Source organism: Mustela nigripes, chromosome 5 (genome assembly GCF_022355385.1).
Source record: "Mustela nigripes isolate SB6536 chromosome 5, MUSNIG.SB6536, whole genome shotgun sequence".
Lineage (NCBI taxonomy): Eukaryota > Metazoa > Chordata > Mammalia > Carnivora > Mustelidae > Mustela > Mustela nigripes.
In genome coordinates this window covers 47,195,815-47,222,196 of record NC_081561.1, presented here as the reverse complement: position 1 = coordinate 47,222,196, position 26,382 = coordinate 47,195,815, and the positions used below count along the sequence as shown (strand labels likewise).

The following is a 26,382-nucleotide window of genomic DNA, read 5'->3' as shown; positions in this document are numbered from 1 at the left end:
TGTCTGTTCATGTCCTCTGCCCATTTCTTGATTGGATTATTTGTTCTATGGCTGTTGAGTTTGATAAGTTCTTTATAGATTTTGGATACTAGCCCCTTATCTGATATTTTGTTTGCAAATATCTTCTCCCATTCTGTCAGTTGTCTTTTGATTTTGTTGACTGTTTCCTTTGCTGTGCAAAAGCTTTTGATCTTGATGAAGTCCTAATAAGTTCATTTTTGCCCTTGCTTCCCTTGCCTTTGGCGATGTTCATAGGAAGGAGTTGCTGTGGCTGAGGTCGAGGAGGTTGTTGCCTGTGTTCTCCTCAAGTATTTTGATGGATTCCTGTCTCACATTGAGGTCTTTCATCCATTTTGAGTCTGTTTTCATGTGTAGTGTAAAGAAATGGTCCAGTTTCATTGTTCTGCATATGGCGGTCCAATTTTCCCAACACCATTTGTTGAAGAGACGGTCTTTTTTCCATTGGACATTCTTTCCTGCTTTGTCAAAGATTAGTTGACCATAGAGTTGAGGGTCTATTTCTGGGCTCTCTATTCTATTCCATTGATCTATGTGTCTGTTTTTGTGCCAGTACCATACTGTATTGATGATGATAGCTATGTAATAGAGCTTGAAGTCGGGAATTGTGATGCCACGAACATTGGCTTTCTTTTTCAATATTCCTTGGGCTATTTGAGGTCTTTTCTGGTTCCATATAGGGTTATTTGGTCCATTTCTTTGAAAAAAATGGATGGTATTTTGATAGGGATTGCATTAAATGTGTAGATTGCTTTAGGTAGTATAGACATTTTCACAATATTTGTTCTTCCAATCCAGGAGCATGGAACATTTTTCCATTTCTTTGTGTCTTCCTCAGTTTCTTTCATGAGTACTTTATAGTTTTCTGAGTACAGATTCTTCGCCTCTTTGGTTAGGTTTATTCCTAGGTATCTTATGGTTTTGGGTGCAATTGTAAATGGGAGGAACTCCTTAATTTCTCTTTCTTCTGTCTTGTTGGTGTAAAGAAATGCAACTGATTTCTGTACATTGATTTTATATCCTGACACTTTACTGAATTCCTGTGCTAGTTCTAGCAGATTTGGAGTGGAGTTTTCCACATATATGGGTTTTCCACATATAGGATCATATCATCTGCAAAGTGATAGTTTGACTTCTTCTTTGCCAGTTTGGATGCCTTTAATTTCTTTTTGTTGTCTGATTGCTGAGGCTAGGACTTCTAGTACTGTGTTGAATAGCAGTGGTGATAATGGACATCCCTGCCGTGTTCCTGACCTTAGGGAAAAGCTCTCAGTTTTTCTCCACTGAGAATGATATTCGTGGTGGGTTTTTCATAGCTGGCTTTGATGATATTGAGGTATGTACCCTCTCTCCCCACATTTTGAAGAGTTTTGATGAGGAAAAGGTGCTGTGCTTTGTCAAATGCTTTTTCAGCATTTATTGAGAGTATCATATGGTTTTTGTTCTTTCTTTTAGTAATGTATCACATTGATTGATTTGCGGATGTTGATTCAGCCTTGCAGCCCTAGTATAAATCCCACTTGCTTGTGGTGAATAATCCTTTTAATGTACTGTTGGATCCTATTGGCTGGCATTTTGGTGAGAATGTTCACATCTGTGTTCATCAAGGATATTGGTCTGTAATTCTCTTTTGTGATGGGATCCTTGTCTGGTTTTGGGATCAAGGTAATGCTGGCCTCATAAAATGAGTTTCATTTTCCTTCCATTTCTATTTTTTGGAACAGTTTCAGGGGAATAATTATTAATTCTTCTTTAAATGTTTGGTAGAATTCCCCTGGGAAGCTGTCTGGCCCTGGGCTCTTGTTTGTTGGGAGAGTTTTGATGACTGCTTCAGTCTCCTTACTGGTTATGGGTCTGTTCAGGTTTTCTATTTCTTCCTGGTTCAGTTTTGGTAGTTTATATGTCTCTAGGAATGCATCCATTTCTTCCAGATTGTCAAATTTGCTGGCATAGAGTTCCTCGTAGTATGTTCTTATAATTGTTTGCACTTCTTTGGTGTTGGCTGTGATCTCTCCTCTTTCATTCATGATTTTATTTATTTGGATCATTTCTCTTTTCTTTTTGATAAGTTTGGCCAGGGGCTTATCAATCCTATTAATTCTTTCCAAGAACCAGCCTAGTTTTGTTGATTTGTTCTATTGTGGTTTTTTTGGTTTCTATTTCATTGATTTCTTCTCTGATCTTTATGATTTCTCTTCTCCTGCTGGGCTTAGGGTTTCTTTCTTGTTCTTTCTCCAGCTCCTTTAGGTGTAGGGTTAGGTTGTGTATTTGAGATCTTTCTTGTTTCTTGAGAAAGGCTTGTATCATTATATATTTTCCTCTCAGGAACACCTTTGCTGTGTCCCATAGATTTTGAACTATTGTGTTTTCATTATCATTTTTTTCCATGAATTTTTTCAATTCTTCTTTAACTTCCTGGTTGACCCATTCATTCTTTAGAAGGATGCTCTTTGGTCTCCATGTATTTGGGTTCTTTCCAAATTTCCTCTTGTGATTGAGTTCTGGCTTCAGAGCATTGTGGTCTAAAAATATGCATGGAATTATCCCAATCTTTTGGTACCAGTTGAGACCTGATTTATGACCCAGGATGTGATTTATTCTGGAGAATGTTCCATGTGCACTAGAGAAGAATGTGTATTCTGTTGCTTTGGGATGCAGTGTTCTGAATATATCTGTGATGTCCACTTGGTCCAGTGTGTCATTTAAGGCCTTTATTTCCTTGTTGATCTTTTGCTTGGATGATCTCTCCATTTCAGTGAGGGGAGTGTTAAAGTTCCCTGCTATTACTGTATTATTATTGATGTGTTTCTTTGATTTTGTTATTAATTGGTTTATATAGTTGGCTGCTCCCATGTTAGGGGCATAGATATTTAAAATTGTTAGCTCTTCTTGTTAGACACACCCTTTGAGTATGATATAGTGTCCTTCCTCCTCTCTTATTATAGTCTTTGGCTTAAAATCTAATTGATCTGATATAAGGATTGCCACCCCAGCTTTCTTTTGATGTCCATTAGCATGGTAAATTGTTTTAATTTTAATTTAACTTTTTAAATTTTAATTTAGCTTTTAATCTGGAGGTGTCTTTGGGTCTAAAATGAGTTTCTTGTAGACAGCATATTGATGGGTTTTGTTTTTGTTTTTTTTTTTATCTATTCTGATACCCTATGTCTTTTGATTGGGGCATTTCGCCCATTTACATCCAGGTTAACTATTGAGAGATAGGAATTTAGTGCCATTGTATTGCCTGTAAGATGACTATTATTGTATATTATCTCTGCTCCTTGCTGATCTACTACTTTTATTCTCTCTCTTTGCTTAGAGGACCCCTTTCAATATTTCCTGTAGAGCTGGTTTGGTGATTGCAAATTCTTTCCGTTTTTGTTTGTCCTGGAACTTTTTATCTCTTCTTCTATTTTCAGTGATAGCCTAGCTGGATATAGTATTCTTGGCTGCTCTGAATATAACATGGCAGTTCTTTCTGGCCTGCCAGGTCTCTGTGGATAAGTCTTCTGCCAAGCTAATATTTTTACCATTGTATGTTACAGACTTCTTGTCCCGAGTTGCTTTCAGGATTTTTCTCTTTGTTGCTAAGACTTGTAAATTTTACTGTTAGATGACGGGGTGTGGATCTATTCTTATTGATTTTGAGAGGGGTTCTCTGCGCCTCCTGGATTTTGATGCTGTTCCCTTTGCCATATTAAGGAAATTCTCTACAATAATTCTCTCCAGTATACTTCTGCTCCCCTCTCTCTTTCTTCTTCTTCTGGAATCCCAATTACTCTAATGTTTCATCGTGGCCCAGTAGTTGTTTATCTCTCTTTTGCTCAGCTTCTTTATTCTCTGTTATTTCGTCTTCTATATCACTAATTCTTTCTTCTGCCTCATTTATCCTTGCTTTAAGAGCCTCCATTTTTTATTGCACCTCATTAATAGTTTTTTTTTTTTATTTCAACTTGGTTAGATTTTAGTTCTTTTATTTCTCAAGAAAGGGCTTTTATTTCTCCAGACAGTGTTTCTCTGATATCTTCCATGCCTTTTTCGTGCCTGGCTTGCACCTGGAGAATTGTCATTCTGAACTCTAGATCTGACATATTACCAGTGACCATATTGATTAGGTCCCTAATCTTCAGTACTGCCTCTTGTTCCTTTTTTTGTGGTGAGTTTTTCCACCTTGTCATTTTATCCAGATAAGAATAGATGAAGGAGCAAATAAAATACTAAAAGGGTGGCAAAGACCTCAGGAAAAGGTGCTTTAACCAAATCAGAAGAGACCCCAAGTCGTGTGGGGAAGAAAGGGGGTAAAAAGAAGTTCAGGGAAAAAAAATTTAAAGAAGAGTACAAATAAAAAATATAAAAAAGAAAATATATATTTTAGACTGGTGAATAGAACAGAGTCACCCACTTAATTTTGTGAGTATCTTGATCTCTTAGAAGAAACTACCTCCCCAATTTTAAAGAATTAAAAACATATAGGGGTAAACATGATGAAGGGATGGGATATGATTATAAAGATGAAAATTTTTTTTAATTTCTAAAAAAGGAGTTGATAAGATAAGTTGGTTGGGAGAATAAAGAAAAAGAAATTGAAGGGAATTTGCTCAGGCTGGAGACTCGAACAGAGCCCTGTGCTAGATTTACAGTATATTTGATCTATTAGAAGAAGTTGTATCCCAAATTATTTTAGAAGAAAAAACCCTATGTGTATACAAAAGATAAAGTTAGATACAATGAAGGATAAAATATGACTATAATAATGAAGTTTCAAAAAAGATTTTTTTTAATGAGAGGTATTGTTAAGATAAATTAGTTAAAAACATTAAAAGAGGAAAGAGTAAAAAAAATTTAGCATAAGAAAAAAAATTAATTAACTTTGCAAGATTAAAGAATCATGGGGTGAAAGCCATGAATCCCATGCTTCTCTTTCTCTTCCTCTGGAATTCCGCTGTTCTCCTTGGTAAGTGAACTTGGTCTTGGCTGGATTTTTTGCTGATCTTCTTGGGTAGGGGCCTGTTGTAGTGATTTACAAGTATCTTTGCCCATGGAGGAATTGTACCACCCTTACCAGGGGCCAGGCTAAGTAATCTGCTCGGGTTCGCTTTCGGGAGCTTTTGTTCCCTGAACGCTTTCTGTAGAGTTCCAGAGGACGGGAATGAAAATAGCGGCCTCCCATTCTCCAGCCTGAAGGACCCAAGAGCTCAGGGGCCCACTCCTCAGTGCGCCCTTGGAGAAAAGCGCTCATTCACTCTCGTCTCCCTGGCCTCTGGTTGCACTCCTAGCTCACCCAGCCTGTGACCAAGTGTCTATGTCTCTGGCACACAGCCCTGCCTGGAGTCTCCAAACCCCATAGAACCCTGCACTCTTCCAGGGGGTTCTCCGCGGATCTTGTGGGGTCCCTGCTCACTTAAGGTAACCCCGAGTTGAGAGCTCACTCCTTGGCTCCATCTCTGTAGCTGGCTTCCCTGCTCTAATACCTGGGAGCACTGCGATACTCAGACCCCCCCGATCCTTCTGTGACCCTGTGGGACCTGTCCTCGCATGGGCTTCACCCCGGCTTAGCCTCTGAAGCGATGTCCCTCAATGGGGCAGACTTTTAAAAGTTCTGATTTTGGGGCGCCTGGGTGGCTCAGTGGGTTAAGCCGCTGCCTTCGGCTCAGGTCGTGATCTCAGGGTCCTGGGATCGAGTCCCGCGTGGGGCTCTCTGCTCGGCAGGGTGCCTGCTTCCTCCCCTCTCTCTGCCTGCCTCTCCGCCTACTTGTGATCTCTGTCTGTCAAATAAATGAATAAAATCTTTAAAAAAAAAAAAAAAAAAAGTTCTGATTTTGTGCTCCATTGCTCTGCCACTTGCCAGGAGCTGGCCCCTCCCTCCGCAGTCTATCTTCCTATCACTTTGGATTCACTTCTCCACTGGTCCTACCTTTCAGAAAGTGGTCGATTTTCTGTTTCTAGAGTTACTGCTCTTCTCTTCCATCTCCTGTTGGATTTTTAGGTGTTTGGAATGGTTTGATAAGCCATCTAAGCTGATCTCCTGCTACCTAATGTCTCAGCCTGCTACTTCTCCACCATCTTGACTCATCTCCAATAAATAGTCTTTAAAAATAAAAGTTTGTACTTAAATTTTGTGACCAGTGGATTACTAAAAAGTTTTCCCATTGAATATATAATCTGTGTTTCTAACTTCAGTTTTCATTTAGTTTTGTGTCTAGAGCATATTTATAATTTATATGTAAAACAGTGAATCATTGTGTTTTAAAGGAAACTTTAAGAAAAATAAATATTATGTAATGTCTTCCGGAATAAGTATAACTTCGGAAGTATTTCAGAATGGTTATTTTGTGGTGGCCTAGGAAAAAGTAAAATGATAGTGGAACCGTAAATTCAAGGGTAGTTCTTCCTGGATTAGGTTTACTTTAGTTAATCCAAAACATGGCCGCCTTTCAACCCCCAGAGTATTCACATTATTTTGCTCCAACAACATATTTTTATAGGTAAACCCTAATTTATACCTTGTCTACCTCATACGTTATTATGACCTTGGTTTACTTTGCATTCCAAGCATGTCTTTCACTAGAGTTTAAAACCTAAAAAATGTATTCGTGTCAGGAAAACTAACTACTGTAAGCCCATGTTTAAATATTATTAATTTCCTTAAATTAGAAGATTCTTTTAGGATCTACTCTAAATTTCCTTTTCAACTTAGCACCTACATTTGAAATAGATAATATTTTTGTCTTCCCAAGGAGTACATTTAAATTCCTTTTAAGACAGGTAAATATACCTTTACTAAAGGATTGAAGCTCAGATAAATAGCTTTTTGTCACTCATTTCTTGTAAGCTGTATTGTCCTGTGATTTATAAAAGAATTATTTTAAAGTTAGGAGAATGTCATCTATTACCTGGTACAGGGTATAATGTAGGCTGACCAAGTAGTCAGAAAGTGAGTTGGAATTGCTTGCACCCAGAGTAATTCTGTGAGTGTTCTTTATTCCAAAGATGAAGCCTTATACTGAAAATACCATTTTGGCCTTTTTATATATAGTCACATCAGTATAACTTCCTTGTACTTGGAAAATTACACCCGATGTTTGACATGGTTGATGCAATTCTGTCCTACTGTAGATAAAATTTGGGTTGTACATACATGACTGATTTGCCTAAAGAGTGTTAATTTAGGTAGTAACCCAGTGTTTCTAAATGAAAAATTTTTACTAGACTATTGTTTAATTGTTTAATAGACTATTGTTTAGAGAAGTTTTAGATTTATAGCAAAACAAGAGGAAGGTACGGAGATTTCTGGTATACTTCCTGCCCCTACACATGCATAGCTTCCTCCATCATCAATATCCCCCAACATAATGATACGTTTGTTATACTCAGTGAGCCTACAGTGATCCATCATTATCACCCTAAGTTCATAGTTTACATTAGGGTTCACTTTTGATGTGTTCTACATTCTGCGGGTTTGGACAAATTTATGACAGGTGCCCACTTTTTTTTTTTTTTAAAGAGATTTTATTTACTTTTTTGCCAGAGTGAGAGCACACAAGTAGACAGGATAGAAGGCAGAGGGAGAGGGAGAAGTAGGCTTCTCGCTGTGCAGGGATCCTGGTGTGGGGTTCCCTCCCAGGACCCTGGAATCATGACCTGAGTCAAAGGTAGACGCTTAACCAACTCAGCCACCCTGGCGCCCGAGGTGTCCACCTTTATAGTGGACATATATCATGCAGAATAATTTTATTGCCCTAAAAATCTTCTGTACTCTGTTTTACGCATGCCTCCCTCTCCCCAACCCTGGATAACCACTGATCTTTTTTATTGTCCCCATAGTTTTGCTTTTCCAGAATGTCATTTAGTTGATATCCTGCAGTATGTGTGCTTACTTTTCCTTTCCCCCTCCTGGAAGCATGAGAGGATTTTTCTCTAGTTTTTACTGTGAGAACCTGGTAGAACTATGAGAGATAAACTCACAAAGGTGTGAGGGCTAGGTCATCTAGTGGTTTTTAACTCAGATTTGTCCCACTGAGCATCCAGCAATTCATCAGTTATAGTTCAAGTTTTTACTCAATACTGCTTCCTGCTGAAGTTTCCACTTACGGGTTTCTACTCCATTAACTTATGATCCTCTCTCTCTCGGAGCACTGGTTTATGACTGTCACCTCGATTTTCTGGTCTAAGAACGAGATCTAAGAAGAGTTGTTGACTTTTGGTTTTTTTCAGCATTTTACTTGTCAGGATGGAGTAGCAACTTACAAGCTCCTTACAAGATGGACCAGAAACTGGAAGTTAGATCTATTTTTTTACATCATTTTCTCCCATCCAAGTTCTAACCAGGCCCAACCCTGCTTAGATTTCAAGATCAGATGAGATCAGGCACGTTCAGGGTGGTATTGTTTGTGGCATTGCTGAAAAACCAAAACCAAGGATATTTGTACTGTTAGACCTTTTAGCGGGGGAGTAATGGCTTAATGGCATTATTTTATAGACTCAGAGCAAAGCAACACCAAACTCTTCAGTATTCAGATGATTGTAAAGTAAATAAAAATGATAAATTGTCTTATCAGTTAATCTAACTTTTTGAAAACCACAGGTGCTGGTGGATAATTGGCTGACCTACAAAATACCACATAAAGCATAAAATACATAAGGCACCTTCTTAGAAATTTGCTGATAATAAAAGTAAATGGTCCTTAGGGCACCTGGCTGTCTCAGCCAGAAGAGCATGTGACTCTTGATCTCAGGGTCATGATTGAGCCCCACACTGGGGGTTGAGGTTACTTAAATAAATAAATAAACTTAAGGGAAAAATGGCAAATGGTTCTTTAGTACAATAACTCTTTGGTAAATGAATTCATTATCCCACAACTAATTTTGCTATTTAAAAAAAATGAAAATTGTTTTTTTAATTATAGGATGTTAAGCATGAAGACTATATTGACCATCAGAAGGATAAAGTTGCTTTAACTCTGGCTCGTCTAGCCCGCCATGTTGAAGTGGAGAAACAGCAAAAGGAAGAGAAGAATAGAGCATTCAGGGTATGTGGTTATTTTAATTGGTGCTTTACCAAATCATGGAATTGCTTATAATAAAACTGTAACAAATTTGTCATCAAAAAATGAATCCAAGTTCAGCATGGACTCTGGATACCTCATCACTTTAGTACTTCATGATATTTTTTGTATCTCTGTCTTTAGTTTGTTAGAGTCTAATCATATATGTATATAGGAGAAAAAATAGAATTGAGTGGACTTTATTTTGGGGAATTAAAAATCATGGGATTTCTTTATAGCAGGGTTTCTGGTTTCCGTATCACAAGAGTTTATTGGTGCTTTTGTAGACATAAGCTGTTAAATGGTCATTTTCTACCAAATAGAATGAGACCACTTTCTCAAACTTCAGCCTGCTCCTTCAGATTAACCTGTTACTAAAAGGAAGAAATTTTAATCAGGTTTGTAGAAGAGCTGCTATGTGGAAAATGAAGCCTAATTTAGAATCTCTGATGATATAAATCTTTTTCTTCACTTGCTTTAGAAGGCCGCAGACCAGTTAGTTACTTAAAGAATCTCTTAGTACTGGGGCATCTGGCTGGCTCAGTCGGTGGAACATGTGGCTCTTGACCTGGGGGTTGTGAGTTTGAGCCCCATGGTGGGGCTAAAGCTTACTTAAAAAATTTTTTTAAAAATAAAATAAAAATGAAAACGCAATATCCCTCATTATTGACAGAGTAGAAAGTTGATGAGTTGGGTAAATTAAGCTTCATCCTAGGAGGTTTGTGTTTGTTTGTTTTTTTAATTTTATTTATTTATTTGACAGAGATCACAAGTAGGCAGAGAGGCAGGCAGAGAGAGAAAAAGAGGGAAGCAGCCTCCCTGCTGAGCAGAGAGCCCGATGCTGGGCTCGATCCCAGGACCCTGGGATCATGACCCGAGTTGAAGGCAGAGGCTTTAACCCACTGAGCCACCCAGGCACCCCTCATCCTAGGAGTTTAAAAATGGAAATTGAGTGGTGCCTGGCTGACTTACTCAGTAGAGCATGCCAATGTTAATCTTAGGCTCCTGAGATCAAGCTTCACATTTGGTGTAAAGCTTGAAAAAAAAAAATTGAAATTGAAATTGGCTCTGCCAGCAGCTGTTTGGATTTTATCAGGTCCTTATCTTTTATAGACTTTGGGTTTTAATCTGTAAAGGGACAGAGTTGGAGATGATCTTCCAAGTTAAGTACTATGATTTTTTAATTTTAACATCTCTGTTTTGATTCCTTGCCCATTGGTTATCATAGAGGAGTTTATATATTTCTGTAGCCTCTGTTTTAGTATCTCCTAATCCTGTATAAAATAAACAAATATTCTTTACATTTAGAATTAGATTCGTTTGGGGACTTTATAATGTAATACCAATTAAATGAGAACATAGTATTCTAGTTGTATGTTTAAAATGCTTAATGCATAAAGATACAAAAAATAGGATTATTTCTTTATTGGTAGAGATACTATTCAATTTTAAGGATGATTCTTTCCCCAAACTATGTTAAGTGTTTTGTTTATGAGGAAAATCTCTTTGAGAGAGGGATGGTTCACAAGCTGTCCTTTTACACAGATTTCCTGAATGATGCTAGCTTCTTTTTCCAGGCGGTGTTCCACATAGATAATAAAACATCTGTAGTGAGTTCAGATAAGAAAGCATCTTACAGGCACTGTGGTAACTGGGGCTTTTCTCAGGGTGGTTTCACTTCCCCCATGTAAGTGCTCATTCATTCTAGTAATGACTTTATCTCAGCATTGAAGAAAGTTTTTTGAAATTCTGAAAATCTTGTTTAACCAATTGTAAAGAATAAATATATATCTAGATTTCACTAGGGAAAAACCAACTAATAGATATCTTAGTTTATTGCTTGCTATCTATTCATGATTTTTAAAAATTTGGTTTCCTGTATGGATAACTTGTTTTTAAAAACTAGATGACAGAAAAGAAAAATGAAACAAACTATCCAGAAAGGAAGATAATGAAACTAAAGTAAAAATGATTGTTGAGGAATTCTAATGGCTGATGACTCTGACTAAAACTGGATAGTAGAAAATATATTCCAACTATTCTTGGGCCTTTTGAATTATTGATGTATTACTGTTAAGGTGAATTTTGTATCTTTTGTGATGGAGTGGTTTTAATGAAAGAAAGAAAATTTATTAAAATCTTCATTGGATATGGGGCACCTGCCTGACTAGTCAGTAGAGCATGCGACTCTTGATCTCAGGGTCATGAGTTCAAGCCCCATGTTGGATACAGAACCTACTTAAAATTAAATAAACAACAACAAAAGCCCTCTTCTCTGGATAAATCACTTTCAGAGATAATGTTGTGTTGGCTAGTTAGTTGACCAGCTACCAGCTTTGCTCATTGATAACTCTAGGAGTTAGATAACTCTAGGAGTTAAGATAACTTGCAAGAAGGGTTATATACCTCACATTTGTGGAAGAAGCTTCGTGTAACAAAGGAAAAGGGTGGCTAATTTGGGGATGACTTCAACCAATAAGTGTTTTTTTGAGCATTGACTATTATGGGCACAGAGTTCAAATTCTGTTGTAAAAATGCCAGAGAACATTTTTAAAAACCTGTTTATTGGGGCACCTGTGTGGCTCAGTAGGTTAAGCCGCTTCCTTCAGGTCAGGTCATGATCCCAGGGTCCTGGGATCGAGCCCTACATCAGGCTCCCTGCTCAGCGGAGAGCCTGCTTCTTCCTCTCCCTCTGCCTGCTGCTCTGCCTACTTGTACTCTCTATCTCTGTGTCAAATAAATAAAAACCTAAAAAAAAACAACAAACAAACAAACTTTATTATTTTTTATTTTTTTTTAAGATTTTATTTATTTATCAGAGAGGTGGGGGGAGAGAGCAAGCACAGGCAGAGAGAATGGCAGGCAGAGGCAGAGGGAGAAGCAGGCTCCCTGCTGAGCAAGGAGCCCGATGTGGTACTCCATCCCAGGACGCTGGGATCATGACCTGAGCCGAAGGCAACTGCTTAACCAACTGAGCCACCCAGGCATCCCACAAACTTTATTTTTAATTTTTGGAAGTTCTTTAAAATAAATAAGCTATTAGCTGGCATGGAGTAGTATTTGATCTTAATTATATTAATTTAAGATTTTTTATTGCGGGAGCCTGGATGGCTTAGTTGTTAAGCTCAGGTCATGATTCCAGGGTCCCGGACCAAGCCCCACATCAGGCTCCCTGCTTGGTGGGGAGCCTGCTTCTCCCTTTCCCACTCCTGCTTTTGTTCCCACTCTCACTGTCTCTCACAAAGAGATAAATAAAATCTTTTTTTAAAAATTTTTTTATTGTGATAGATTTTGTAAGTAACTTTGATAAGTGGTTTAATTTTGTACATTAGAAAATGTTCTTTAGAGTCTACCAGATTCTTGTCATATTGCTTTCTTTGGATAAACTAGCTTTGTTCTCCAAACATGTAATTTGGAACACTACTGTACAATGTGCTTTGAATAAAAAAAGTATTTGATGATTTGTGAGATACTGCATATTTATTATATGCACATTAACACTCCAAGGCTTTCAAAGTCCTGCACTAAAGGAACTTTTAAAATTTTGTATTAAAACCAGTATTTATATACTTAATTTGGTTATAGAGAATTTTTAAAATATATATAATGCTTGTTAACATTTTTGAGAATGAGTATTCTATGGCTGTACTTTGAACAATATTGTGTAGATTTATTTCGGTTTGAAATCTTGAATCTCCCTGTTCCCCTCCTTACCATTTCTAATAGAAGACCCTGTTGTATTGCTAACTAGGCCATTCATTATTCTGGCCTATATCTTGTAAATCTAGAATTTGTGACTGTGATTTCTTTTAAGAACAAAATCTTGTTAAGGTGCAATAAGGTGTACTGGTTAAGTGCATGGATTCTAGAATTAAGTTGTGAGAGTCTAAATCTTGACATTTTTATATATCCTGAGACAATTTATTTGACTTTTCTGTACCTCAGTTTTACCATCCTAAAATGCAAACAATAATAGTATCTATTTCATAGAGTTATTGTGAGAATGAAATCTAAAATGGTTTTAGAATCATGTCTGGCACAGGGTAAGTGGTTAATAAGTATTAATTGTTAGATACAACATGATTAGAGATTATGCAAATAGATTTATAAATAATGTATAGAAGAACTTAAAGACTAACCGTCTAAAGCATAAGTCTAGTTTCAAGGTTGGCATTGGCCTACTGGCTCTTTTTGGAAATAAAATTTTATTGGAACATAGCAATGCCCATTTGTTTACATGTTATCTGTGGCTGCTTTCAGGCAGAGTTGAGTAGTTGCAGTAGAGTTGAGCTGCAAAACCTAAAATATTTACTGACTGACCCTTTATGGAAAAAGTTGTCCAACCCTAGATTTAGATGGTGATAAATGCTTTATACCAGCCCATAGTAAGTACTAATGAAATCTGCTCTTATTAATACTATTCACTGAACAAATATTTAATAGGCTTCTGTATACTTCATACTGTATGTGGAAACTTTGAAAAGGATGTATAAAAGTTTAAAAATGAAAATCATCATTCATATTTTTATTCCCAGAGATAATCATTGATGTTTTTTGTATTTTCAGCCTTTGTTCCCTCTCTGCAGATAGAATCACATGTAGCTTGAAATAAATCTTTACTTATATTTGGCCTCATTTGTTTATTACTATTTGGTGACCTACTTGATACAAAAAATTTATTTCTGCTTCACTGAAAGTTTGGTTAGTGTTTCTAATTGACTTCATGAAATGTATATGCCATAATTAAACAGTACCCCATTATTGGAGATGTAGTTATAGTGAACTTTGTGCAAATATAGATTACATTGGGATTAACATTTCAGAGTATGAACTTTTGTTTTGACTTATCTATTTGGGATAGATGTCTAGATGTGGAGTTACAGGCATAAAGGATAATCAATATTTTCTGATCACTGATGTGTTAAAATTCTTTTCTCAAGGAAACCAGGTTAGTAATCATAGGTTAATTGATTTTCTTCTTAATACCTTCAGGAAAAAATCGACTTTCAGCATGCTCATGGGTTACAAGAATTGGAATTTATTCGAGGACATTCTGATACAGAAGCAGCAAGACTGTGTGTGGACCAGTGGCTAAAAATGCCAGGTACTCTTTAGAGATGAGAGTGGAACACTAAGGTTACTGAGCTTCTCTAAAGCCTTAAGGGGTTACATCTGTATTATCCAGTTGCTAATAAGTATATAAAGTATTAAAATTTAGTTTCAGTGATACTTAGTAATGGCCTACTTTATCAGTTGTCTTCCCACATTGACAGAAGTATATTTTAAATATGATAGGTCATCCTTAATGACCTATAATCATCCTTGATAACCTTGTTAGATGTTGCTCATTAATTTATTCATGTTATTTCATAGTTATTACATGAAATAGTGCATGTGTCTTTGGGTTTCTTTTCGGTCAGGAAAGTTGCTCTAATGAAATGGAATTTAAGCTGAGATCTAAAGGATTGGTGTTTACTTATTTATCAGTATAGCCAGTGTAGATATTTGATAAGGACATGTCCACATGGAGGTGTCTAAAGCATTGGGTAGCTTCTTCACTGACTCTGCAGACCTGAGATTCCCAGAGTCACTATGGAACATTTTCCCCCCACCAGGTAATTTGTTGGAATTTTTTTGTTGTTTTTGGAATTTTTAAGAGCCAATAGGACACTCCTACCATGGCAACTTTTCTTGCCTTTCTTGTACAAGAAAGAAACACTGAGCATTTAAAAGGCTTAGGATATCCATAGAAGCCTTAACTGTGGATTTAATCCAGCAGAACATTTAATTGCAAAAAGTCATTAGAATTATCTGCCGAAGTGTTGCTGAACTTGAATAGATAGCTTGTTGTTTTAAAGCTAGTTTTCAGGGGCGCGTGGATAGCTCTGTTGGTTAAAGCATCTGACTTTTGATTTCAGTTCAGGTCTGAGTCCCAGGATCAAGTTCTGTATCAGGCTCCATGCTCAGCAGGAAGTCGGCTTGAGGATTCTCTCTCCCTCTGCCCCTCCCCCAACTTGTATTCTCTCTCTCGCAAATGAATAAGTAAATCTTTAAAAATAAAGTTTTCAGGGGCACCTGGGTGGCTCAGTGGGTTAAGCCTCTGCCTTCAGCTCAGGTCATGATCCCAGAGTTCTGGGATCGAGCCCCACATCAGGCTCCCTGATTAGTAGGAAGCCTGCTTCTCCCTCTCCCACTGTCCATGCTTATGTTTCCTCTCTCACTGTGCCTCTCTCTGTCAAATAAATAAAATCTTTAAATAAAGAAATAAAGTTTTCAGAGGGCTTTTCTTTGAGTCTAATTACCACTGATAAGATAATTCCAAAGTTCTGTGACAATCCCATTATGTTGGATTAATGGGTTTGTATGTCTCTGCAGTCAGACTGCATACTCTGTGGAGACAGAGACCAAGGTTTTTTAATCCTTTTTTTGTGTAAATACCCAAGAAGAGGGCTCAGCTTAGAGATACTCAAATGTTTGAATATTACCCAAGATGGGCTATAAACATTTATGTATGAACACAGAAAAGAAGCCTAGAACTTGGGTTCCAAATGTAACTGTCATTCAACTAATCAAAAGAATCGTTTGGCATTCGAGATCTACTTTAGCAAAAGGTACTTAGAAATTATGGTAAATGGTTTTGTCTCCTTGGGTGTTCTTGTTAAGGATCATATTTAAAAGAAAACTCCCTCTTGAGATGCCTTCTGTTCTCAGTAGAAGTTAATGACTTAATTCAGCTGCATCAGAATCACATGGGAGCTTTTAAATACATACCTGGGCCTCATCTCCAGGAATAATTCTAGGTTATCTGTAGTTTTGGGAAGATTCCTAGGTAATTTTGATAGGAAAATGGAATAGAATTGTAAGACTTTATGAGCTCTAAGATCTCTTCTACAAATAGTTTATCTCATATGACTCTAATACCTTCAAGTCCTGTCTAGACCCCTTAGGCCTGATCCTTGGCCTCCAGATTGGCAAAGTATTTTAACCACTGTAAAATGAAGTCATGAGCATCTGTTTTGAGTTATCTGGTCAAGGCGGAACAAATGACTCATTTAGCTAGTCTTCATGATTTTTTTTTTTAGTATTATTATTTTTATTTGAGAGGGAGGGAAGGGGCACAGAGGGAGAGTGAGAGGGAGAAGCAGACTCCCTGCTGAGCAGGGAGCCCCATGCAGGACTCTGTCCTAGCTTGAGCCTCTGAGATCGTGACCTGAGCCAAAGGCAGATGCTTAACCAACTGAGCCACCCCAAGAATCTTTATGATTCTTGACAAAACCTGGTATTTCATGTATCTTCAGGACACACCTGATTCGTTGGTGGCTAATAAGCTTGAGCCTGGAGTTAAGGTGTCTAGTATGCTCTTTTTTTGTGATTTAGTTTTTTGCTTGTTCCCTGCAACAGCACTATAAAACTGAACTTTAGGATCTATTGCTAGAATAGCTGCTTTAGCATTGGGCTATATTTGGTATGGTTCTATTCCATAAATTAGTTTTAGAGAGTGCTGGGATGTTTGAATAAGGTATAGCTGGGGAAACAGAGATGAGCCATTGTTCTCTTCAGTTATAAAAAGTGAGGTTCTACTTCTAAGTAGCATTAAGGGACTTTTTAAATCTATCCAGTATTGTGACTCAGCTCTTTGGTTAGAAGAACTTTATAATTATGCTACTGAAATTTATCTTTTTTTTTTTTTTAAGATTATTTATTTATTTATTTGATAGAGATAGAAAGATCCTAAGTAGGCAGCAGAGAGAGAACCTGATGCGGAGCTCCATCCCAGGACCCTGAGATCATGACCTGAACCAAAGCAGAGGCTTAACTCACTGAGCCACCCAGGCACTCCTGAAATTCATCTTTTGTAGACCTTTATAGTTAGGCCAGTTTGCATACATTTGAATATTTAGTAACTTAAAAACAACACTCTCTATACTATTTAAGGAAAAGGGCTATTTAAATCTCTGTAGTTTGCCTTTCCATGGAAAAAGGTTATTTTCTTTCATTTGATTGTTTTCTCCAATTTTATTTTTATCTAGAGCCTTTATTTGGCTAAATAAAAGTCTTAATGGGCAATAGCTAGAATGTAAATGAACAATAAAGAAATTTTCATTATTCTGACTACATTAAAAAATTAAGGACAAAAAAGGTGTATTGTCATTTAATGCCTCTTTAAGATTAAAATGTGATTAATGTGGGGCTCCTGGGTGGCTCACTGGGTTAAAGCATCTGCCTTCAGTTCAGGTCATGATCCCAGGGTCCTGGGTTGGAGCCCCACATCCAGCTCTCTGCTCAGCAGGGAGCTTGCTTCCCCCGCCTGCCTCTCTGCCTACTTGTGATCTCTGTCTGTCAAATAAATAAATAAAATCTTTAAAAAATATGTTTAATGCTATGCTGTTCATTGTTTGTTGGCAGAACATATTTATTAGCATTTTGGCAGCTTTTAATGGTGGGCTTTTCCACCCCCAGCCTAGAACTAAAATGGCAGAAAAATAGCTAAAACCTTAAATTTATATAATAACCATTTGAAGATCTTAAAATTAGATGATGTTAAAAGAATAATGATCCATCCTATTGAAATCCTTAGGGGCTTTGTAGAAACTGCCATAAAGATAAATACCCAGTTTTCTGTTGTATGAAATATTCAAGGCATTGAAACAATCTACAAGAAGTAATAATAATACAGTGGAGTCAGTAATCAAACTGTCTGTATGTAACTGCCTGATAAACAGTCAGAATCCTGGCAGTTTTACATTTCATGGTTTATATAATGTAATCCTAAATTTTCCATCATATATCATGCATTAGGAGTTTCCCTGGAACAAAATTTGGCCAGAGTTGTGTCACTGTAAGATGAAGACTATAAAGAAATAAAGGGGATGAAGAATGGACCAGGATAAAGAGAGATTAATTAAGAAAAACTAGTGAAAGAGGTGTCTGGCTGGCTCATTCCATAGAGCATGTGACTCTTGATCTTAAGGTTGTACAGCCCTGTGGTAGGTGCAGAGTTTGCTTTCTTAAACAAGGGAGAGGAAAAAGAAAAAGTAATGATGGGCAGACTTTGAAAGGAGAAAAAGAAAAGGGATAAAATAGAATAAGTAGAAAAGAGAAAGATAACGATAAGTAAATCTTTGGTTTGTGTTCTATAAATTTATTGCTGAGACCTGCATTACTTGACATCCATGTTGGAACTAATTGATTAATGCCTGGTATTTTTCGAAAGTATCACTCTTACTCTCCTTGCCTCCCTAAACTCTCCACTCTTCCCCCCCTTTCCTAGTTGCATTTTTTAACAATTTTCAGAGAACTCAGATCTTTTATAATATAGCTAAACTTTCTAATATGTTTAAGATAGTTAAAAGAGAAAAAAGAATGAGAAGATCTTTACCAGTTTATATAAATGAAAAGGGAAGTGGTGATTCTGTAGAGCAACTGATTTTCTAATCAGTATCTGATCTTTGACATTTGTTAGCTATTGAACTTAAAGAATCACATTTTTTTCTCTCAAGAGAATGTTACTTAAAGATGTTAACAGCTTTCTTGTCATCTCTGTCAAATAAATAAATAAAATACTAAAAAAAAAAAAAATAAGATTCTCTCTTACTCTTCATCTCCAACCACTTACTTTTCCCTGACCTCCCCAGCTCACTAGAGCACTCTCTCCTCTCTCTTTTCCTCCCAAAAAAACAAAACAAAACAAAAAACCTTAAAAGATGTTAACAACTTCACTTGTCCCAAACACCTGTTTATTTTTAGGTGATAATATCTTTTATAAGAAAGAAAGAAAACACTTAATTGCAATTAGAATCACCCAATTCATGCTGTATCATAATTTTTTTGTTTTGTCATAATTTTTTTTTTAAAGATTTTATTTATTTATATGACAGAGAGAGATATCACAAGTAGGCGGAGAGGCAGGCAGAGAGAGAGAGAGGAGGAAGCAGGCTTTCCATGGAGCAGAGAGCCCGATGCGGGACTCGATCCCAGGATCCTGGGATCATGACCTGAGCTGAAGGCAGAGGCTTTAACCCACTGAGCCACCCAGGTGCCCCTGTCATAATTTTTTTTTAAGAATTTATGTATTTATTTGACAGAGAGAGACACAGCAAGAGAGGGAACACAAGCAGGGGAAGTGGGAGAGAGAGAAGCAGGTTTCCCGCCCAGCCGCGAGCCTGATGTGGGGCTCGATCCCAGGACCCTGGGATCACAACCCGAGCTGAAGGCAGATACTGAGTGACTGAGCCACCCAGGCACCCCTGTTTTGTCATAATTTTGATTACCAGTCCAAAAGTACAAGTATCTGAAGTAAGAACATAAGAATTTGTATTCCAATGATACAGGACTCAAAACAGGAACAATTAATTCTGGAACAAAAAGTTCATTCCGAAGAGGACGCCAAATGCGGGTGTCTGGAAAACCAATTTTATGTCCCATAATGCACTGTAACAAGGAATTTGATAATGGGCACCTTCTCTTAGGACATTTGAAAAGGTGAGTATGATAGAATAATGGATGCTGAAGAGCTAATGAGTTACAAAGTGATTGCATAAAATGAAAGCATGATACACCTGTGCCATTGTGATCATAGCTTTATATTCCAAACTCAAATTGTTTTGTGCTTTTATGATACAGTTAGGTTTCTTACAAGGTTTAAAGTCAGATTTTTTTCTAGTGATATTCTGTCTTTCAAGGCATGTAGCCTTTAAATATGTATTTATTCTTAATATGTCTCATAAAATTCTGAACAGATTTTTTTACACTCTGATACGCAGTTGAATCAGTTTTAGAGAAATCCACCCCATAAATACAAATTTCAAGAGACATAAAGCACTTAGAGATATTTGATCTAGCCTAAAGAAAGCTAATACGGTATTACAAAACAAATGTTAAAGACAAACCAAAGGTAGCAAAATTCATAACAAATAATTCCATTTATGAAACCACCTTACTAATTTACTGAATTTTTGAATAGTAGAGCTTGAGAAAGTAAATATCAAGGGAAGGCAATATTAAAGGCATTAAACATTTTTACCTTCATAGTTTCTCTTTCAGATAGTTTAAAGATGGGAGTTGGGAGCTTGGGGACTCTTAGCCATTACCATTTCCGGCCATCTCACCCTGCTTACACATTAAAGTACTATAAAGGCTCCTAGAGAGAGCTTCAGCATTCTGCAAATAACTGGGTAGCATACTGTATCTAAAGTATTTTTAAAAGTCTTCAATTGTAAAATGGCACATAACTTAATAAATGATTAAAATGAACATTAAAGAGATTAAAAGCCATTTTTAAGAAAGGTGTTTTTCAGAAATCTTAAGATGAGATTATTATTCCATTGGTTCATTTACAACTATTTGTGAATTTTGTGGTAAATAAGGTAAAAAGGAAAAGGTGATGGCTTTATAATTTTCAAACTGGAATTTCACCATTTGATTGGATCTTGGGTATATTTTATTTATTTCATCCATTTTATTGGATGTTGGGTACTTTTATGAAATCTTGAGCTAACTATCGATCACTGTTTGAAGAAATTACATGGTATCAAGGAACCATTTTATTTCTTGAAGATGAAGAACATTATTTGATATTTCAGTAGAAAAGTATAAATTTCTGAGAGAGAGAGAGAATGTGTGTGTGTGTTTATACAATTGAATAAATGCTTAAAAATTAAGCTCCTAAAATGTGGACTTTTCTAATGTTATCTCTCTTTTGCTGAGTAGGTTTGATCACTCTCCATGTGATCCAACAATTACATTACATGGACCATTCATCAATTCCTTTGCTTGTGTAGTATGTTACAAAAATTTTGTTACTCAACAGCAATATAGGGATCACCTCTTTGCTAAGGTAAGAAGAGCATGTCCTAAATTAAGAGTAGGTATTTTTTTTTTCTAGAGAACCATGGGATTCGATATAGGTGTTTCCTTGCTGCTTTTAATCACCTACAATCACCTATAATCACAAATAACCAATGATACATATAAGGTTCAAAATTATGATTGTTTAAGGAGAATAAAATGATTTGGAACATTAAATGTTTGTGTACAGGTAAACTTGATAGTGAATACAGCAGTCCTAAAGATTATCATAGAGACCCTTCCCTTGATGGAGTTGCTCTGTGGAATTAATCTTATTCAAGATTGCTCATAATGAGGGACGCCTGGGTGGCTCAGTTGGATAAGCAGCTGCCTTCGGCTCAGGTCATGATCCAAGCGTCCTGGGATCGAGTCCCACATCAGGCTCCTTGCTCGGCAGGGAGCCTGCTTCTCCCTCTGCCTCTGCCTGCCATTCTGTCTGCCTGTGCTCACTCTCTATCCCTCTCTCTCTCTCTGACAAATAAATAAATAAAATTAAAAAAAAAAAAAAGATTGCTCATAATGAGAACTAGAACCTTGATATTAAGTCTTCTGCCTTTCACTGCCTGTTGAAATGTTGGAGCCATGTAGTAAGTAATAATTCTTTTATAAATGGTAGTATTAAGAACTCTAGTATTTTAAAAAAGGCTCTTTTATGTAACTTTTCATTAAGTATTAAATCTCAAGGGATACAAGCTGATTCATGGCATATGCAAATCTGTATAATATACAGTTCTGTAATAACTGTTTACCATGTTTGAAATATCTTTAATGACTTATTAACATTAAAGAATGTTAATTGTTAATATGTTCACTGTGGAAAAAAAAATTTTTAAGTTTTTATTTTAATCACTCGGTGCTATCATGACACATCCACTCCTTAATCCTCATCACCTATTTCACCCATCTCCAGACCCACCTCCCCTCTGGTAACCAACAGTTTGGTCTCTCTTGGTTTCACACTCTTTTTCCCTTTGCTCATTTGTTTTGTTTCTTAAATTCCACATATGAGTGAAATCATATGGTATTTGTCCTTCTTTGACTTATTTTGCTTAGCAGTATACTCTCTAACTCCATCCATGTTGTTACAAATGGCAAGATTTCGTCCTTTCTGAAGGCCGAGTAATATTCCATTATATTCCACATCTTCTTTATTCATCAATCAGTGGATACTTGGGCTCTTATAATAATGCTACTATAAATATAGGCATTCAGTATCCGTTTGAATCAGTGTTTTTGTTCTTTAGGTAAATAGCCAGTAGTGCAGTTACTGGGTCTTAGGGTAGTTCTATTTTTAACTTTTTGAGGAACCTCGATGCTGTTCTCCACAGTGGCTGCACCAGTTTGCATATCTACGAACAGTGCTCCAGGGTTCCTTTTTTTCCACATCCTCTCCAATACTTGTTGTTTCTTTTGTTTTTGATTTTAGCCATTCTGACAATCTGTCATTGTAGTTTTGATTTGCATTTCCCTGATGATGAGTGATGTTGAGCATCTTTTCATGTGTTTGTTGACCGTCTGGTTGTCTTCTTTGGAGAAATGTCTGTTTATGTTTTCTGCCCACTTTTTAATTGGATGATTGGTTTTTTGGCCATTGAGTTGTGTACGTTCTTTATATATTTTTGGATACTAACCCTTTATCAGATATGTCCTTTGCCAATGTCTTCTCCCATTTAGTAGGTTGCCTTTTAGTTTTGTTGATTGTTTCTTTCGCCGTGCAGAAGCTTTATTTTGATGAAGTCCCACTAGTTTATTTCTGTTTTTATTTCCCTTGCCTTAGGGGATACATCTAGAAAAATGTTGCTGTGGCCGATGTCAGATTACTACTGCCTGTGCTCTCTTCAAGGATTTTTACGGTTTCAGTCTCACATTTAGGTCTTTTTTCTTTTTATTTATTTATTTGACAGATGGAGATCACGAGTAGGCAGAGAGGCAGAGAGAAAGGGGGGGAAGCAGGCTCCCCGCCAAGCAGAGAGCCCGATGCGGGGCTCAGTCCCAGGACACTGGGGTCATGACCCAGAGGCAGAGGCTTTAACCCACTGAGCCACCCTCACATTTAGGTCTTTAATCCATATTGATTTTATTTGTATGTATGGTGAAAGAAAGTGGTCCAGTTTAGTTCTTTTTGCATGTAGCCATCCAGTTTTCCCAACGCCATTTGTTGAATAAACTTTTTCCCACTGGAAATTCATTTCTCCTTTGTTGAGGGCCATATAATTATGGGTTTATTTTTGGATTTTCTTTTTTTTTTTTTTTTAAGATTTTATTTATTTATTTGAAAGACAGCGATCACAAGTAGGCAGAGAGGCAGGCAGAGAGAGAGGAGGAAGCAGGCTCCTTGCCGAGCAGAGACCCCCCCTAGGGGGCTCGATCCCAGGATCCTGGGATCATGACCTGAGCTGAAGGCAGAGGCTTTAACCCACTGAGCCACCCAGGCACTCCTATTTTTGGATTTTCTATTCTGTTCCCTTGATCAGTGTGTCTGGTTTAATGCCAGTACCATACTGTTTTGATTACTGTACCTTTGTAATATAACTTGAAGTCTGAAATTGTGATACCTCCAATTTTGCTTTTCTTTTCCAAGAGTGCTTTGACTATTCAGAGTCATTTATGGTTCCATACAAATTATTAGGATTGTTTTTTTCTAGTTCTCTGAAAAATGCTGTTGTTATTTTGGTAGGAATTACATTAAATTTGTAGCTTGCTTTGGATAGTACAGAAAATTTTAACAATTCTTGTTCTTCCAATCCATGAGCATGTAGTAATGTCTTCATTTCTTTATATCATCTTGAATTTCTTTCATCAGTGTTTTATAGTTTTCAGAGTACAGGTCTTTCAGCTTTTTGGTTACGTTTATTTCTAGGTATTTATTGTTTTTGATGCAGTTGGTTCAATATTTGCAAAACAATCAACAAACATATCAGTAAGAGAAGGTATAAAAAACATGATCATTTCAGTAGTTGCAGAAAAAGCACTTGACAGTACAACATTCATTCATGATAAAAACCCTTAACAGTGTAGGTCTAGATGGAGCTTAACTTCAACATAATTAAAGGTCATATATGAGAAACCCACAGCTAACATCATATTCAGTAGTGAAAAACTGAAGCTTTTTCCCTAAGGTCAGGAGCAAGATAAGAATGTCCACTCTGACCACTTTTATTCTTCATAGTACCAGAAGTCCTAGCCACAGCAATTAGGCAACAACAACAAAAAATATATAAAAAGGATCCAAATTGGTAAGGAAGAAATAAAACTTTTCACGATTTGCAGATCACATGACACAGAAAACCCTAAAGACTACCAAAAGCTGCTAGAACTGATAAATCAATGTACAGAAGTCTGTTGCATTTCTGTACATTGATAATAATGAAGCAGCAGGAAGTAAACTTAGGAAAACAATATGATTTACGACTACACCAAAAACATTTATAAATACTTTTACATAAGATAAAGTGTCTGAATTTTTACATAAGAAAAGCAGTATGTTGTAAACATGAATGCTTAAATATGTGTTGAATCAGTGCATACATTTTAAATCAATAACATTCTACTGTTTGACTATATTATAGTTCATTTAGTTTCCTATTAGATGTATTAATTGTTTCCATTTTTCTGTTACTAAAAACAAAACCAGTTTTGGGGTGCCTGGGTGGCTCAGTTGTTAAGCGTCTGCCTTCAGCTCAGGTCATGATCCCAGGGTCCTGTGATTGAGCCTCGCATCAGGCTCCCTACTTGGCAGGAAGCCTGCTTTCCCTCCCCTAGTTCCTCTGCTCATGTTCCTATCTCACTGTATCTCTCTCTGTCAAATAAATAAATAAAATCTTAAAAAAAAAATACTAGTTTAAATATCTTGGTAGCTAAAAACCTATAATAAATCACAGCTGTGATTACAGCTATGTGCTGAGTGTTGTGAACCCTAGCAAGTCATCAAACCTGGGGATGGGGCGCCTGGGTGGCTCAGTGGGTTGAGGCCTCTGCCTTCAGCGCAGGTCATGATCCCAGGGTCCTGGGATCGAGTCCCGCATCAGGCTCTCTGCTCAGGGGGAGCTTGCTTCTCCCCCCTCTCTCTCCCTGCCTCTCTGCCTACTTGTGATCTCTGTCAAATAAATAAATAATTTAAAAATCTTTTTTGAAAAACCTGGGGATGGTCTAGGGGACTCCCAACACAAGTGGTAACCTTGATATCGGCAAGAGGTTACTGTTGTAGGACAGTGATATGATGAAAATAATGCTTTATACCTTTAGAGCTAGAAAGATTCTTAATTCTAAAATCAGTTAGTTTCCTTTTTTAGGGACACCAAAGAGATGGAGTGGTATTAGAATGGTAGCAGTGTTCAGGGTGGATTCATAGGTGTAGAAAGGTGACTTTTGTAGTAATTTAACTTTGAGATGAAAAAAAGGCTTTGCCTAGGTATTGGCATTTAGAATAAAGCCTTAAAGTAAAGCCAAAAGAAATGATAGGGGTTTCTATTGTTGTGACAAAGGTTTGAGGAGAGAAAAGAAAAAGATAATCTTTTTTGGTGTTTTCAGGTGGTCACTAATACTCTACCTTTTTCAAAACAAGAGTCTTCAGGGTGTGTTTTCCTTTTCCAGGTCATTAGTGTTTTGTTCATTTTAATGAGCATATTTATCTTTTTATCTTTAGTAAATCTGAATAGGTATTTTAACCTTTAAATTAATTCTTTCATTTGTGTTTTCCCAAATTTCATTTTGTTTCTTTTTTTTTCTGGGAGTCACTTATTTTGTGCTGTTTTACCTTGTCTCCAGTAAGTAGATTTATGATGTTTAGTTTTCTGGGAAGGTTGATGGTAAAATAGAACAAAAGCTTTGGTTTCTACTGTCACTTTTCTTAGCTGTATGTACGCTAGAAGTTACTCAACATCTGCATGTCTTCGTCTCTAAAATGGAATCATTATAGTTACATGCGAGATATATAAAGCACTATATAAAGCACTTAGGACCTAACATAGCTCTTATTAAATTCTCCTTATTTATTCTTTGGAGAGTCCATCACAGGAACTCTAAAGGAAACTGGTATGCATTAGATTATAATTGTCTACCTTAAATCAGCCAGAAGAGGTCACTAGACGATTGTATACCTATGAATTCCATTTTGTAAGGCTGGCATTCTTCAGTGAAAGAGCTGGAAATGATCACAATTTGCATTTTTGCCTTGCTACCCTCCGTGTTCCCTTTTATTTTTAGTTTCTTCTGTCTGTGCTGCTTAAGCTTTACACACGAATCACTTCGGTATCTTGTTAAAATATAAGTTCTTAAACTAAATCTGAGAGGAGACTTTAGATTCAAGATACCTAACAAGCTTACAGTTGATGCCCGTGCTGCTGGTTCTTAAGTCACGCTTTGCGCAACAAGCGTCTATTTGATTTTGACATTAAAGCCATTTAATGGGTATACCACTAGATAGCTTCCTGCTTTCCTCCCTTTTTGGTGGTGGTGGAGGTGTGGAGGTGGT

The 26,382-nt window shown here is 36.9% G+C and overlaps 1 protein-coding gene across 4 annotated transcripts in view; it reads left to right on the top strand.

The window, feature by feature from the left end:
* ZNF451 (zinc finger protein 451) overlaps nucleotides 1-26,382 on the top strand; it is a 94,823-nt gene that overhangs the window by 30,715 nt on the left and 37,726 nt on the right. For all 4 annotated transcript variants that reach the window (XM_059400195.1, XM_059400192.1, XM_059400193.1 and 1 more), the window contains exons 4-7: nucleotides 8,925-9,047; nucleotides 14,055-14,166; nucleotides 19,394-19,544; nucleotides 20,772-20,898. In XM_059400195.1, the coding sequence (XP_059256178.1) occupies nucleotides 8,925-9,047; nucleotides 14,055-14,166; nucleotides 19,394-19,544; nucleotides 20,772-20,898 (513 nt within the window). The remainder of the gene's footprint in view (nucleotides 1-8,924; nucleotides 9,048-14,054; nucleotides 14,167-19,393; nucleotides 19,545-20,771; nucleotides 20,899-26,382) is intronic.